Raw genomic sequence first — 15,231 nt, forward strand, 5'->3', positions numbered from 1 at the left:
TTTAATTGCCGTCGAAAAGATATTTTCGTCACGCGGCTCCCACGGCGCACGCACACGCCATATGCCGGGGCGGCTGAGCGTGTCGCTGCGAGCGTTCCGGAAACGCTTTCTTTCTGAGCTAAACGGGGTGTTATTACGCAGGAAAGGAAGGCCCGAGGAGCGAGGCCCCCGGCACCTCCAGCTCCACCTCCGTTTGGACTTCCTCGAGACATTTCTCACCCAGCCGAATGGTATTTTCAATAAACTGTCAGATGTGTTGTTGCTGTCCCAAGAGGTCTCAGTGCTGTGTCATCAGCGGGCCCAACAGGGAGCACGAGCTCAGGGCTCTCTTCAGGAGAGGCGTCGTTCGGCCTTTTTTTTTGTGATGTCATGAAATTTAACATGTTTCAAACATGGACATGTTATGTTTAACTCTTAACATGCTACATACACTACCGTTCAAAAGTTTGGGATCACCCAGACAATTTCGTGTTTTCCATGAAAACTCACACTTATTTATCAAATGAGTTGCAAAATGTATAGAAAATATAGTCAAGACATTGACAAGGTTAGAAATAACGATTTGTATTTGAAGTATTAATTTTTTTCTTCAAACTTTGCTTTCATCAAAGAATGCTCCTTTTGCAGCAATTACAGCATTGCAGACCTTTGGCATTCTAGCTGTTAATTTGTTGAGGTAATCTGTTGAAATGTCACCCCACGCTTCCTGAAGCACCTCCACAAGTTGGATTGGCTTGATGGGCTCTTCTTGCGGACCATACGGTCAAGCTGCTCCCACAACAGCTCAATGGGGTTGAGATCTGGTGACTGGCCACTCCATTACAGACAGCAGACCAGCTGCCTGCTTCTTCCCTAAATAGTTCTTGCACAATTTGGAGGTGTGCTTTGGGTCATTGTCCTGTTGGAGGAGGAAATTGGCTCCAATCAAGCGCTTCCCACAGGGTATGGCATGGCGTTGCAAAATGGAGTGATAGCCTTCCTTATTTAAAATCCCTTTTACCTGGTACAAATCTCCCACTTTACCAGCACCAAAGCAGCCCCAGACCATCACATTACCTCCACCATGCTTGACAGATGGTGTCAGGCACTCTTCCAGCATCTTTTCACCTGTTCTGCGTCTCACAAATGTTCTTCTGTGTGATCCAAACACCTCAAACTTGGATTCATCTGTCCATAACACCTTTTTCCAATCTTCCTCTGTCCAATGCCTGTGTTCTTTTGCCCATACCAATCTTTTCTTTTTATTGGCCAGTCTCAGATATGGCTTTTTCTTTGCCACTCTGCCTCGACGGCCAGCATCCCGGAGTCGCCTCTTCACTGTCGACGTTGACACTGGCATTTTGCGGGTACCATTTAAAGAAGCTGCCAGTTGAGGACCTGTGAGGCGTCTATTTCTCAAACTAGAGACTCTAATGTACTTGTCTTCTTGCTGAGTTGTGCACCGGGGCCTCCCACTTCTCTTTCTGCTCTGGTTAGAGCCCGTTTGTGCTGTTCTCTGAAGGGAGTACACACCGCTGTAGGAAATTTTCAGTTTCTTTGCAATTTCTCGCATGGAATAGCCTTCATTTCTAAGAACAAGAATAGACTGGCGAGTTTCACATGAAAATTCCTTTTTTTCTGGCCATTTTGAGAGTCTTATCGAATCCACAAATGTGATGCTCCAGATAATCAACTAGCTCAAAGGAAGGCCAGTTTTATAGCTTCTCTCATCAGCAAAACAGTTTTCAGCTGTGCTAACATAATTGCACAAGGGTTTTCAAGGGTTTTCTAATCATCCATTAGTCTTCTAAGGCGATTAGCAAACACAATGTACCATTAGAACACTGGAGTGATAGTTGCTGGAAATGGGCCTCTATACACCAATGGAGATATTTCATTAGAAACCAGACGTTTCCACCTAGAATAGTCATTTACCACATTAACAATGTATAGAGTGTATTTCTGATTGATTTAATGTTATCTTCATTGAAAAAAACAATGCTTTTCTTTGAAAAATAAGGACATTTCTAAGTGATCCCAAACTTTTGAACGGTAGTGTATGTGCGTGTGTTCTGGTTTGTATGTTTTCTCCCCTTCAAATTACAATCTAATAGCCTAACATCATACTTAACAATATAATCCCTCAAACAGGACTTCTCTTTAAGGGGTTGAGATGCTTTTTCTTTTTGCAGCTACATCTTCAAATAAAAGGTAAAAATCTAAAGGCAAAAGTTGTCATGTTTTTTAGTTTTGTTTTTTAGTTTATACTCATTTATATTAATTTGCTGGATTTCCAAATAAAAGGTAAAAGGCAAAAGTTGTAATGTTTTTTTTAAATGTGCTTGACTTTATACTCATTTTTGTTGATTTGACAGTTTTTTTGTGATATCATCAAATTAAACTATTGTTTCAAACATGTTTTTTATAACTCTTAACATGCTACATATGCGTGTGTTCTGGTTTGTATGTTTTCTCCCCCTTCAAATTACAATCCAATAGCCTGACATCACATTTAACCATATAATCCCCGGGGTTTAGCCCCCCCCCCCCTTCTTTGAATACTACGAACGCCCCTGCTCTTCAGAGTTGTGTCCCCAAAAAATAAATTCCCATGAATTTGAATCCGTGCAGCAGATTCACGAAACATTTCTTACACACAACAGCATAAGCTGTTATTTCTGCAGAGGGTGGTAATTAAAAAGAAATAAAAGACTGTTTATTGGGAGAATAAGGTTCATAGAACTGCCGTCTGTGCTTAGTGTATTTTTATTAATATTTGGGTTAACTGCTTATTTCCATTATTTTTGAGTGAAGTGACTTTTTCGAGATGCTAATTGGCCCCGGTGGGATTTTTTAGCAAAAAACTCTTGATGTTCCCTTCTTGTTCACTACCTCCCATAACTGTGACAGTATTATTGTCATTTGTGCAGATAATATTGTTGTATTTTTAAACAACAGTCCAGTGTTTGATCTTAGCGAGAGACTACTTTCATTTAAAGATTTAATTTCCCTATTCTTATTTTTTCCCGCTCTCTGTTGTCATCTTTGATACTCATCACCACAATCACATGACAGATGGACCTTTCTGGAATAATTGTATTATTGTAATTCATCACAACGATCCATAATCTGCATGTCGTCGAGAGAAGAAATCAAAAGTTAGCGAATCGTTTACGAGCACCGCTTTTTCCCCCTCTTTATTCTTCTCTATGCATTAATAATCTGTCATAAAATAAAATAATCCTTTACTAGTCCCGCAGCGGGGAACTTCCCTTGGATTTACATCAACGTACCGTGCAAACAAGAGGCATCGTAAAAAGAAACTTATTATAAACAAGCAATGAAAAAACAGTAAAGAATCCACAGCAACTGAAATATTCAGCTAAAGCGAGAAAACATCCAGAACTAATGGGGGGCTTTGTTTGGGTTTCATTTTCTATACTATACAATATCTTCATGGACCTCTGAGCTTGTTATCCACAGGATGTCACCATCTCAAACGAGTTATCAATAACAGATTAAAAGCAACATAAATTGGACCTTACAGAGATTTCCCTCTCACTGGGAACTCCATCTCAAAGACGAGGGGCGTTGTTCTGCTAACCAAATGAAGTTCATCGCGTGGTGGTGCAGCTTAAATTTTGGGGGGGCAACCGGAATGAGCACCGTTGCCCCGGGAAACGACAGCAAAGAGCCCGACGATGTCGCTTAAGCGCGGCGGCACGGCCTGCGGGGGGGGTGGAGGCGTGGAGCTTGGCAGTAACACCGTGTGCTTCGTGTTGTGGGAGGGCCACACCCAGTAAATCATTCACCGGAGCGCGCACACACACACACACACAGTGAGCAACTATTACATTCTGTTCTAGCACTCTGGCAAATTATAGGCTTTTAAAAACTCTTTAAAGTGATGCCATTAGAAGACGTGGGATCCACAGCCTCGAGTAAACCGTGTCGGCGAGTTTTAAGTTCGCTTCAAAATTCAACAAGAACTTTATAACATTCGACTTGCAACAACAAAACGTACATCTGGCACAGCAGCACGAGTTCACCAGGAGAAACATTCTTTAATGAGCATGCCAAGTTACAACTGCAACAATACAGTATATACACACATTGGACAATATTCCCTTTTTTAATCAGCAGGTTCAAGGACATTTCTTTTTTCCAGCTGCGCTTATCGGCCTTCCCTCATGTCTGGTATTCGAAAAAAACGCGCCGGTGACACCTCGCTCGTCACATTCACGCCCTCGCGATGACTTTCACAGTTCAATCAGGTAAGACCCTGAATAAAGAAAGGATGTTTATTGTTAACATGTGATGCGCAATGGTAAAGTCTCAGAGTCTTTGGCGCTTGGACTCTACGGGGAGATTTGTAGTTGAGGGCTGACTGCCCTGCTCAGCAACGAGATAGATCCCCCCCCCCGTGGAGTCCAGACCTGGTGGTGGCTGATGAGCTGATGATGAGTTGAAGCTGATGGATCCTTGAAGACTGGCTGGAGATGGGGTGGTGGAGGGGTGCATGACAGCAACCTGGATGAACTGAAGGTAGAGAGACGGTCATATTTGAATGTGACAGCAGCGAGACGATTGGCTCGCCATGTCCTCATTTCCCTGCTTATTGGATAGAGTGGACCAGCTGATCTGCGCAGCTGGAGTCATGATTGACGACGGCGAGTAAGTAATGAGTGGGAAATGATTATCGGACTGAGGGATGAAAGGCTGGTGTGAGGGGTATGGTCTTCCTGTCTGAACTTACGCGAAGCTTCCTGACGACTGTCGGCGTGCCGCGACGACCTCGATGACACGCGGGGGTGAAACTACGCCCGTCCGACGCTCAGGTGCCGAGGCGGAATGCGTTCGCGCGGATAGCGGCGGCGGGGAAATGGGAACACCCGGTGAACGGTCGACGCCGCGGTTAAAAACGCATTAATCAACTCCAAAACGTGTCGTTTTAAAGGACGTAGGTTTAAGGTGAAATATTAAAGAATACAGTCTCGCGGTCTTATTTCATTTCGGCATTTCTTTTTCTTTAAAAAATATATCAAAACTATTTAAAAAAACGTAGCAAGCGAAGATTAAACTCGGGCGCACAAATGCATCTTTTCCTAGAAACACTGATGAACAAAAACCGAGACGCCCTAAAGTCGCCACTCCTACAGGAGACAGAAGAAAAACCCGCAAGCCGTCACTGCAAATATCATTGGACATGGAGAAGCAGGTGTAGATGATGGATGGACGACTCTAAAGGCCAACAACACATAACACACACACACACACACACACACACACGAGCATGTACGACTGACTGCATAGCTTTCAGTGCAAAATGACTTTTGCCACACAAAGACAACAACATCATCAAAAAGCGACAGCCAACCGCGTGTTCTTTTTCTCATTTGTGTTCGGGGGCCCACCGACCCTTCGGCCCCCAGGCCTCTCTCTGCATCCGGCACAGCGAGGAGTGGACGCCGCCTCGGGCCGGCGTTCTTCGTCTCCGGCTCCTCGCCGCTCATGTCTTCCTGCAGACCTCGCCGAGAGTCTTGAACTTGGGCCCGAGCGCGCTCAGGAAGTCGAGGTTGTCGTCGTCGCCGATGTCGCTGCAGCATCCCACGGAGCCGGCCGCGGAGCCCACCCCCTCGAAGCCGTAGGCGTGGGCGATGTCGTCGGCGAAGCGCCCGTCCTCCTCGGTGCCGAAGTAGCCCAGCTTCTGCAGGACGCAGCGGGGACGGGAAGTGCGTTATTACTCGCCGTGGACCGAGCGATGGGAGAGAGACTACGGCGCGGGAGAACGCGAGGCCGCTCAGGATATGACTGGCGGTCCGATATTACACCGAGAAAAAAAAATATATCTCCTCAGCGAGAAGTTTGAGAAATAATAACGTTTTACGGGGGATACCATCGGAGAACACGGATTATATTACACAGGAGAGTTGCCTGAGCCCCTCACAGATAACAAAGAGGTTATTAAACCTCAGAGAATGAAAGGCGTACACATCCGGACACATGCTGCGCTTCCTTCCACTCCACCCTTCTTTTTTGTTGTTATACTGTAAATACATGTATGTAAAGGCTGAATTAGTTTTACTGCAAAAAGAGTGTTACCTCGTGGAGATAGCGGCCGTTGGTTTGCCAGTTGTGAATGAGGGTCGTGTCCTGGGCGAGGTGCCGGTTGTCGAAGCCTTCGCTGTTGCCCATGTAGTTCCCTCCGAACGACTGGGCGCCGTACTGGTTGTTGAACTGGCTCGAGTAGAATTGGTCCATATCGGATGTGACGACGTCGTTGTACAGCCCGTTCTCGTGCATGCTTTTGGTTCCCATGGTGCCCGAGCCGTTGCTTGTCACCCATCCCTTGTTCCCGCTAGCAAAACCCTTAACGGAGCCTTTCACTCCGGACTCTGTCCCTGTAATGGGAATATTGATGAGACTTGAATCCTGCGGAGAGAAGAAGAAGAAGAAGTAAAAACAGGCAATCGGGTAAGAATTGAATAAATGCAGCAAGAGAAGGGGGGGGGGGGGGGAAAAAGCGAAGATAACAAATGAAAATAAAAAGGTTTCTCTACAAGGCAGTGGGGCCCGAGGCAGCGCTTTCATTATTATGTTCTTACCACTTCTTCCCCCGGGGACTCGATGTTTGATTTGAGCAGGATTCCACCGCTGTCTCCGACATCCACGAATTCATGTTTCTGTTTCTTTGTCGAGCAGAAAAATGCGCACAGAAGGCCTGCAAACACAAAGTGAGTACGTTAGAAATGCATGTGCAGGGAGTGAATTATATAAAAATATATATACAGATATATATTTTTATTTTTATATATGTATATATATAAAATATATATATATACAAATATATATAAAGATATATATATATATACAAATATAAATATTAGGGCTGTCAGCATTAACGCGTTAATCTATGCGATTAATTTGGCCGCGTTAACTCACTAAAATATTTTAACGCAATTAACGCAACTTTGTTTACTTCCGGTGTTCGTTGAAGTTTCCGTTTTTAGAACAATTTTTTTCTCCGCGAAAATACGGAGCAGAAATCAGTTTAAACTCCTGGATGAATCAGTCGGGTTTCCTCCTCCGCTCCTTCCTCCGCCCCACAGAGACGGGGGGGGGGAGGGGCGACGTGTCGGGCGACGTGTCGGGTGACGCGGCGTGGAAAGAACTCGTCACACGAAACCTTCACCGTGATTTGTCAATCCGTTTGTCTGTCAACATTTTGCGGAAAAAAAAAACCAATGAACACTCAGTAAATCACAAAGGACCTCCCACCTCACAGGTGAGGCTCATTAGCAGCCTGTCAGTCAGAGAACCAGAGAACACGGCGCGAGGACAATGAGCCTCATTGTATAGTGAGCTGAGATTGTTCTGGAATGTTTGATGTATAACACGTGGGTATGTGTCATATGCAAACGCCTTTAAAAGGTGAATTTATATTTTTTTGTAAAATCGAGAAAATGAGCCCAGACTCCAGAGGGTGAACATGACATATTTGAATGTCAGTCAGTTACCAAGGCCACTGGTTCTGCTGTTGTTCAGTGTTAAAGATGACAGGACCAATGGGGTCTCAATATACTTCTTTTTTTTTACTCATCTGGATGTTTCACTGAAGAAACGATTTATCATCCACAATATTAAATACCTCGCTGGCACTTTATAGGTAGGAGCCTCTTTGAAAACACAGCTCTGTGTGAAGTTTTGTCTTTAAAAAGAATGTAATCGCGATTAATGAATTTCAAAATGTGCGATTAATTGGTTAATTTTTTTTAATCGATTGACAGCCCTAATAAATATATATAATTATGGAAGGCAACACGGGAGTGTAATGGTACGACCACGTGGCAGCGCTCTGTGCATCTGTAGTGGCAGAACTTTATACTTTCTATCACTCTTCTTGCGCTTTCTTTGTTGTGTTGCAGCGGTGGAGGAGGGGATGGTAGGAGGGGGGGGGGGGGGGGGGGCGCTTACCGAGCAATAGGAGGAGGAACAGCGGCAGCAGCATAGCCAGTAAAGCCATCGGCCCCAGGGACACGGAGTTGGGGTTGACGAGGCAGGCTCCGCTCCTGCAGCGGCAGATCCTCACCGTTGCCGTCTGCGTTTTACCGGAGCCCTGCAGATCTTTCACGTCCAGCTGCACCAGGTGTTTTCCAGTAGGAAGCTCCTTCCTCTGCTGCAACGTAGCTGCTGTATCTGAGGAGGAAACATGTGTAAAAAACAGATGATGAAGATTCTCCAGGTTTTCCTCAAAGAAACACTAAAGGGTTTTGTTTTTTTCCCCAGGACAGATTCAAGTGTTCGTTATGATGTTTAAATACTTCACCCAAGGATGTTATTTTCTATATATATATAAAAAAATAAAAAGGGTGGTGCCATCGCCCACGAAAACAGCAGAAAAATATCTAGTCAGTTTTTCAAGTCTTCATGCATCGGCCATGCAGCGACTTCTGTCTCAAGAATCAACATGGAGGCTCTTTGTGTGATGAATATAAATGTCTAATGGAGGATTATCATGGATGTACAGTGTTGTACTCACAAAAACACGACATAACATATGTCGCCTAATGAGAAACGGCAGGACAAAAGACCTTTGCAGCACTTTGGAAGTGTCAGCAGTACCTCGTTTGTCCACCAGGGAGCACAGGTTCAGACAAAATTTTCCACTCAGTACAATTATTTACTTATTTTAAATAATCTCAGGGATTGTTTAATGATAAAAAATCTAAATTGTATGGGCTAATATATTGGGATCAGGTTTTGAACCCCTGTGTGTATCGTTCCAGTGCTGGAGTGTAACTAGTTACACCGACAGTGGGAGTAAACTTGGGTATTTTCATTTTCTGCTCATCTTTTGACAGTTCTACTACTTTTTGACAACTATAGATGCAAAAACATAAAAATGCGCTCTAAAAGTAGGATATCAAGTAAAATACCTCCATCATCCTAACGGGTCATTCTGTTATTTGCTTTTTGAAACTTTAAGTCTATTTGGTGATACTTTTACTTAATTAATTATTTGAATGCAGGTCGGACATACATTACATTATCAGTCAAGCTGTAAACGATCAACGTCCCGGTAGACTCTGGCTCTGTCTCTTAGATAGTAAATATTTTAATGAATAACTTTTTGTTGACTTTAGTAGTTTACACATTTGGATAATGCTTTGCTGCTTCGAGCGTGTTTTACTTTGTCTTAAAGACCAATGAAATGCAGCCGCCTACCATTGAAACTGGTCACGGACCATTTTCCGTCGTGATCACTCGGCAATCTGAAGCTGAAGGGGGACGAGAAAGGCGTCTCGTCGGTGTCCTCGGCCACGACCACGACCGAGCCCATCTCTCCGTCCTTCTCGCACAGGATCAGCTCGCTGGTGGGGATCGCCGGCATGTGGTCGTTGACGTCCTCCACGATGATGATGACCGTCCCCGTTCCCGTCTTGGCACCTAAAAATACACGAAGATTTGAGGCGAGTCATCGCGCCGAGTCACATTCTGACATCACGATCGGGAATCTTCAAATTCAGACAAGCGGCCGGGACGCGAGCCCAACTTTTCTCACGTCGCATCAGACAAACGTGAGTCACGGACGTGTCGCGACACGCCGTGTCCTCCGTTGCATCGAGAAACAAAGACGCTCCGTTTGTTCAGACGGATACCGCCGAGGGTGGAGCCGCGGTTTGTTAACTGAACAACAACGGCAACAGAGGCGTGGCGGCGACGGCCGCGTCAATGTGACATGGAGACTTCACTTTCTCGAAGCTCAGTTCCTGGCTTGTTTGGGATATTTTGCTAAAACTACAACGGAGACGAGAGTGAGATTATGAATCGGGGAGAGTGACGTGTCAGGCATATTTATTTATCGGTCATGTGGTGCTACACTTCAGCAGAAGTACAGGAGATACGCCGGAGTGTACGCCGTCATCTGTCCCAAAAAACATGGAATGGGGTCACATCTGTGCACTTCCGGTCCCTCGTGGGTTTTTTTTCGTGTGTTAATAAAAATTAGACTAAGTTGCTGGATGAGCCTGTGGGACCTCAGTGTAGCGTATAATGTCCAGGCTTCAGTCATTAAAGCTCTTTCGTGAGGTAATATGTGTCATAAACATGTGTTTGCCATTGAGCTTATTTTCTGCAACAATCCCCAAAATAACTATTATTTTAAATCCCCCCCTCAGCGTGTTCTTTTGCCCTCATAATAAACAGTGTGCTTCTGTGTGCATCATTTACGAGGAACTCACTGGCGTCAACAGCCCTCATGGTGATGTTGTAAATTCCATCCTGGACAAAATGTGACTCTCTGTCGATGGTGTTGGCCACCCTCAGCTCGCCGTTGTTTTTGTCCACCTTGACCCAGGAGGCGGGGTCTGAGATCTTGTAATACCTGAGAGAGGGTGGGGAACCACATGTGTGTGTGTCAGAAACACATCCTCCAGTCCAGCAGTGTAAGTCTGCCCTCCAGTGTTAAAGAAGTATAAAAATAATTTAAAAAATGAACTCGGGTCTTGACTATTAGCTGCGATTGTTTCTGCCGTCGAAGGCAGCGGACAGGAAGTGGGACGCTTACTTGATGCCGCTGCTGCTCTTGGTCTCGGGATCGAGAGCGATGTAACTCCCGATCAGCGAGCCGTTGGCCGAGTTCTCTTTGACGCTGAAGCGCACGGTCGGGGCGGAGAACACTGGACCCTCGTCTTCGTTGAGGACGGTGACCACCACGGGGACGGACATCCATTTGGCCGCGCCGTCGGCCAGGCCGGCTTCGTTCTGCGCCGCGATCTCAAGATGGACGCTCGGGTTCTTCTCGTGATCCAAGGGCTGGAGGAAACGGGGAGGGGGTGTATCGTGAATACAAATCTACGTCAGCGACTAGTTTAATGACCGCGTGGAATCTCGCTCACCTTTGCGACGTACAGGAGCCCCTCGTTGGTTTTCGGGTCGGTCTCCATTCTGAAATGTCCATCTTCATTTCCTTTCGTGATGACAAATTTGGCAATCCAGTTGGGCGTGGGTTTTAAATCCTTATCTTCAACGGGAATTCGAAGGACGAGTTTTCCGTTTTCGTTTTCTTTGACGTCGGCCGCATACTAAAAAAGGAGACGGAGCGCGTGAAGTCAAATCAAGTCAAACAAAAAACATCGAAGACAATGTTTTGTCTTTAAAATTGAATTTCTTTCCTTTTTTTTTTTTTAAAGTAACCTCTTCATCACTTACTGATGTTTTTGTGAAAGTCGGTGCGTTGTCGTTGATGTCGCCCACGGTAATGGTTGCGGTGCCCGTGTTGAACAGACCGTTTACTGCGCCGTCCATATCTTTGATTTCTACGACCACCAAGTGCTTGTCTTTTAACTAAAACGAAACGGTGTGACACGGTGAGATGGAAAAAAAAAGAAGCTTCAGATGAGTCGAGAGACTCAGACAAAGAAATGTATGATCTCATTTTCAACAATTTGGAGAAACTCATTCAAACATTGGCGCTCACCTCTCTGTCCAGGGTGTTGGTTACCGTGGTGATGATACCTGTTGCTGAGTTAATGGCAAACAGGTCCATTCCTGTTTTAAGAGAATACCTGATCTTCACGTGGAGGGATCCAGCTTGGTCTCGGTCTACGGCGTTCACCTTCCCCACCACTGTGCCTGTGGCGTAAAAAAAAAACCATGAGCAACCGGTTTGTTCTCACCTGACGAGTCGAATGTGGTTTTTTACGTCTCGCTCCTCACCTGCATCGCTCTTCTCAGCCACGGTAAACTGCAGCGGATCTTTGAACGTCGGAGCGTTGTCGTTCACGTCATCCACCTCTATCGTGATTGGCAGAGGAGCGTCCGTCTCCGCCCCGGTTCGTATGTTGAACACTCTGACGACTAACTGTGACGAGGAAAGGCCATTTTAAAAAATCATAACAACACGGAGAGAAAGAAATCTACATAATAAACGCGTTCGGCGAAAGCGGAAACTGCTTTTCGGTTTAACATTGCTGTACCCAACTTCTCCAGACATTTATATGAACCACGATCGCTCCTTTGAGAAAAGAATCTTCAGGTTAACCGAGGAGGAAATCACACGTTTTGGTTCTAGTGGCGTTTCACACTTACAATGAATTTTGGGTACTCCTCGCGATCAACTTTCTTGAGCAAAAACATCGTCCCAGTTTTGTTCAGGCTGAACACCCCAATTGGAGGCTGGTCGACGCCGGGTCCACTGATGGTGTAGAACACTCTCTGCACGGCCTCCGAGTCCGACACGATCTACGGCAGAAAACAACACATTCAAAGGTGTCAATAGACAATCAATTGCTGATTAATCACTGCATATAATCAGTGGAAAGTCAGAAATTTAAATAGATAGTGTCTAGTGGAGAAATAAATTTGTGTGTTGCAAATGCTGCAATAAATATTGAATGCAAAAATGTGTTTTTAAATTAAGTAAAACATTGAATATTATACACTATAATACTAAAATATCTTATATTTCCAGGATTAATATCAGCCGACGTTACCATTTCAATTTTTTTTGGATAAACTGCCTCCAGGTTCTCCAATATGTTGAAGGGAGGGGGACTCCAACGTCTCTTGGAGCGTTTCAGGTAGTGCTCCTGCACCTGTGACATAGAACAGGTCAGAGGGAGTTAAAGACAACAACAACAAACAAACAACAACATGATGCATTCATGCATAAACTTGCTATAAAAGCACACACAGCCGTGTAATAACCTCACCTTCTTTCTTCCGGGCAGTACGACGTGAACCAGGTGAACGACCATCTCGCTTCCCGGTCCGCTGCCGTCCCGAGCCCTTACATAAAATGTCCGCCCTTCCGCCGACACCGGCACGGTCGTTACGGTTTGTATCACCCCGCTGCTCGATACCGCGAAGCTCGGGTCGCTCGAAGACAGGCGCGTGGAGCCGGGGTCGCAGCGGGCGAGAGGAACTGAGAACCGAGAGATAGGAGGAGAGGGGCGGTGGTTATAAGACGGCTACAATGCATAGGGGCAGTGCGCGAGACAATGCGGTTCGGTGCGGCCCGGTGAGTGAAGTGAGCCCACCTGTAGCGACAAGGGATCCAGGTAGAAGTGGGGACGACACAATGACGTAGTGGGAGCTCGGTATCGAACACGACTCCACACGGGACAGGAGCTGGAGCGGAAAGGTGGCGGTCAAAAATAATAATAAAATAGATACTTATCGGAAACAAAAGAGTCAAATGGATAAAAAGTAGCGCGAATAAAATGCAACAATACAAAAAAACACGTTCATTCACGTTCGTGTTGTAGCGTTATATACCTCCAGCGGCCTGAGAGGATGTAACCTAAAGCGAAAAAGGAGAAGGGAAAAAAATAGAAAAAACTTACCAACACCGAGCTGAAGTAGAAAAGTAAAACGTTCGCCATTTTTGTGAAGAACTTTTTTTTAATTTTTGGACGGACTTGGTCGGCGGGGAGCTGAAGTCCGGCGACGGCGGAGCACGGTTGACGGGGGTTTGGTTCGTCTGCGCTCTGAAGAAGACACTCGTCCGGTCCCGCACTTGTTGCTCTGGACGGGGCGCGGTGGAGGAGGGTGGAGCAGGGTGGAGGGCCGGGCAGACTTTACTCCGAGCCCGCGGTATCTGCCGCTACTGGTTGTGAGTCAACAGGCAGACACACCTTGAGACAAACACACCCAGGTCTCAGCCTCCCTGTCATGTAACGTCGTGCCGAAAACGTCAACTCCCTAAATTGTTTAGCTTTTTTTAAATAATTTATATGTATGTGTATATACATCTTTAACTTCAGCCAGCAGGGGGAAACATTGCTTTAATGCGTCTCTTTATGTGATGGACTTGGGTAACATTTCACACTGTCGAAACAAAGCTGTGTTGTGTCGTTATGAGATAGTAAGTAAGTAAAGTATATTTATATTGCACTTATCACAGACAAAGTGTCACAAAGTGCAGTGCAATAGACAATTAAAACAATTTGGGAATAACAGGGGCCAAAACATTTAAACAGTTAAGGCCTGTCTTGCAGGAATATTACGTTGATTTATATTAATGCAGGTCAGGTGCTTTTAGTTGTGTCAGTTATATATATATATAGATTTATATATAGATTTATACATGTGTATTTATATATTGTTATATTTATATATCTATATATATTTGTATATGTATATTTATATATTGTTATATTTATATGTTATATATTGTTATATATATATATAAATACAGTCGAAAAAGTATTTTTTTAAACTTGTTTTGCTTTATCTCTGGTTGTTTGTTTTTCTGGTCTGTGAAAGCTCTCCCAGGATTGCACAGAAATTGACCCCTGCAGACTCATTCCTCACTCTCTCTATCTTTATCTCTCTCATTCTGGTAGGAGGAACAGTATTGGGCTCCTCACTTAACGCCACAGGAATGTGTGCCGAACGAAAGCCTGGTGTGTGTGTGTGTGTGTGTGTGGAAGGGGGGGGGGCTTTCTGCTCCCACAGCTAAAGTACTCCCTATCTCTATAAACTGCTGATAAAAGGGAGAGGAAAGTGGTCAGAGCCAGCAACACAACAAGGCCCCCCTGTCTTTTACATGGAGTCCCACAGACGGGCCCTCTGTGGTCGGGTAGTCCGTGTCACAGAGTGCACGAGGAAGTCAGAGGCTTCAACAGGAAAGGTGAGAAAAATGTCAGGAAGGCCGCGCCGCTGTGTCATGGGCGTGGACGAAAAGAGAGGGCTTGGTTGCTGGGAGTCTTCCGGGCAAATGCAAAACAGACTCGGCGTAATACCACCCCGAGTCACACTCGAGTTAAAAAGGAAAGGGATTTATGGCTGCACTCGGGCTCCGAGTCTGAGGGCAGAGTGAGGTCGAAATGGATGAACTGGTTCTTTTTTCCTGCTTCTTCAACAGGTGACCCCGGTGTCACCGAAGACGAGAAACACATCATGGATTGATGTGTGTGTGTGTGTCACCTACTGATATAAATGGAGTATAAAACAATACAATTGGACCATGAAGTTGAATATAAGAGTTTCCATAAAAACTCTCCAATTTAGGCTGATGTTTATGAATGAAAGGGGCAACTAACTGAAAGCATATGGGTGGCCTATTATAAAGCATATGGATGGCCTATTATATTTTCATGAAAAGTGCTGTCACCACATTATTTTGATGTGAACTAATAGAACAAATATATCCCATCTTATGCCAGTAAGATGAGGAATGTATGTTTCAGGAGGACACTCCCTCAAACCGGACCGACTGGACAGCTCACTCCGCCGCTCACAAACCAA

General features: G+C 45.1%; 1 protein-coding gene across 1 annotated transcript; it reads right to left on the reverse strand.

The window, feature by feature from the left end:
• Positions 1–4,018: 4,018 nt before the first annotated feature.
• dsc2l (desmocollin 2 like) lies at positions 4,019–13,655 on the reverse strand. The gene is made up of 17 exons (XM_056421601.1): positions 13,633–13,655; positions 13,326–13,557; positions 13,020–13,110; positions 12,693–12,904; positions 12,474–12,575; positions 12,070–12,222; positions 11,698–11,842; positions 11,459–11,613; positions 11,191–11,325; positions 10,878–11,063; positions 10,547–10,794; positions 10,221–10,363; positions 9,205–9,426; positions 7,954–8,175; positions 6,585–6,700; positions 6,082–6,411; positions 4,019–5,686 (listed from the first exon to the last, which is right to left on the reverse strand). The coding sequence occupies exons 1-17, from the start codon at positions 13,653–13,655 to the stop codon at positions 5,489–5,491; spliced, it is 2,913 nt and encodes a 970-aa protein (XP_056277576.1). The 3' UTR covers positions 4,019–5,488.
• Positions 13,656–15,231: the final 1,576 nt, after the last annotated feature.

This window comes from Pseudoliparis swirei, chromosome 8 (genome assembly GCF_029220125.1).
Source record: "Pseudoliparis swirei isolate HS2019 ecotype Mariana Trench chromosome 8, NWPU_hadal_v1, whole genome shotgun sequence".
NCBI classification, from domain to species: domain Eukaryota; kingdom Metazoa; phylum Chordata; class Actinopteri; order Perciformes; family Liparidae; genus Pseudoliparis; species Pseudoliparis swirei.

Excerpts from the sequence above, each read along its gene's own strand:
- dsc2l (XM_056421601.1), bottom strand. The coding sequence starts at position 13,655 with ATGACAGGGAGGCTGAGACCTGG. Across the intron at positions 11,614-11,697 it reads GGCTGAGAAGAGCGATGCAG|GCACAGTGGTGGGGAAGGTG; the intron begins GTGAGGAGCGAG and ends TTTACGCCACAG. Across the intron at positions 6,701-7,953 it reads GTTCCTCCTCCTATTGCTCG|GCCTTCTGTGCGCATTTTTC; the intron begins GTAAGCGCCCCC and ends TTGTGTTTGCAG.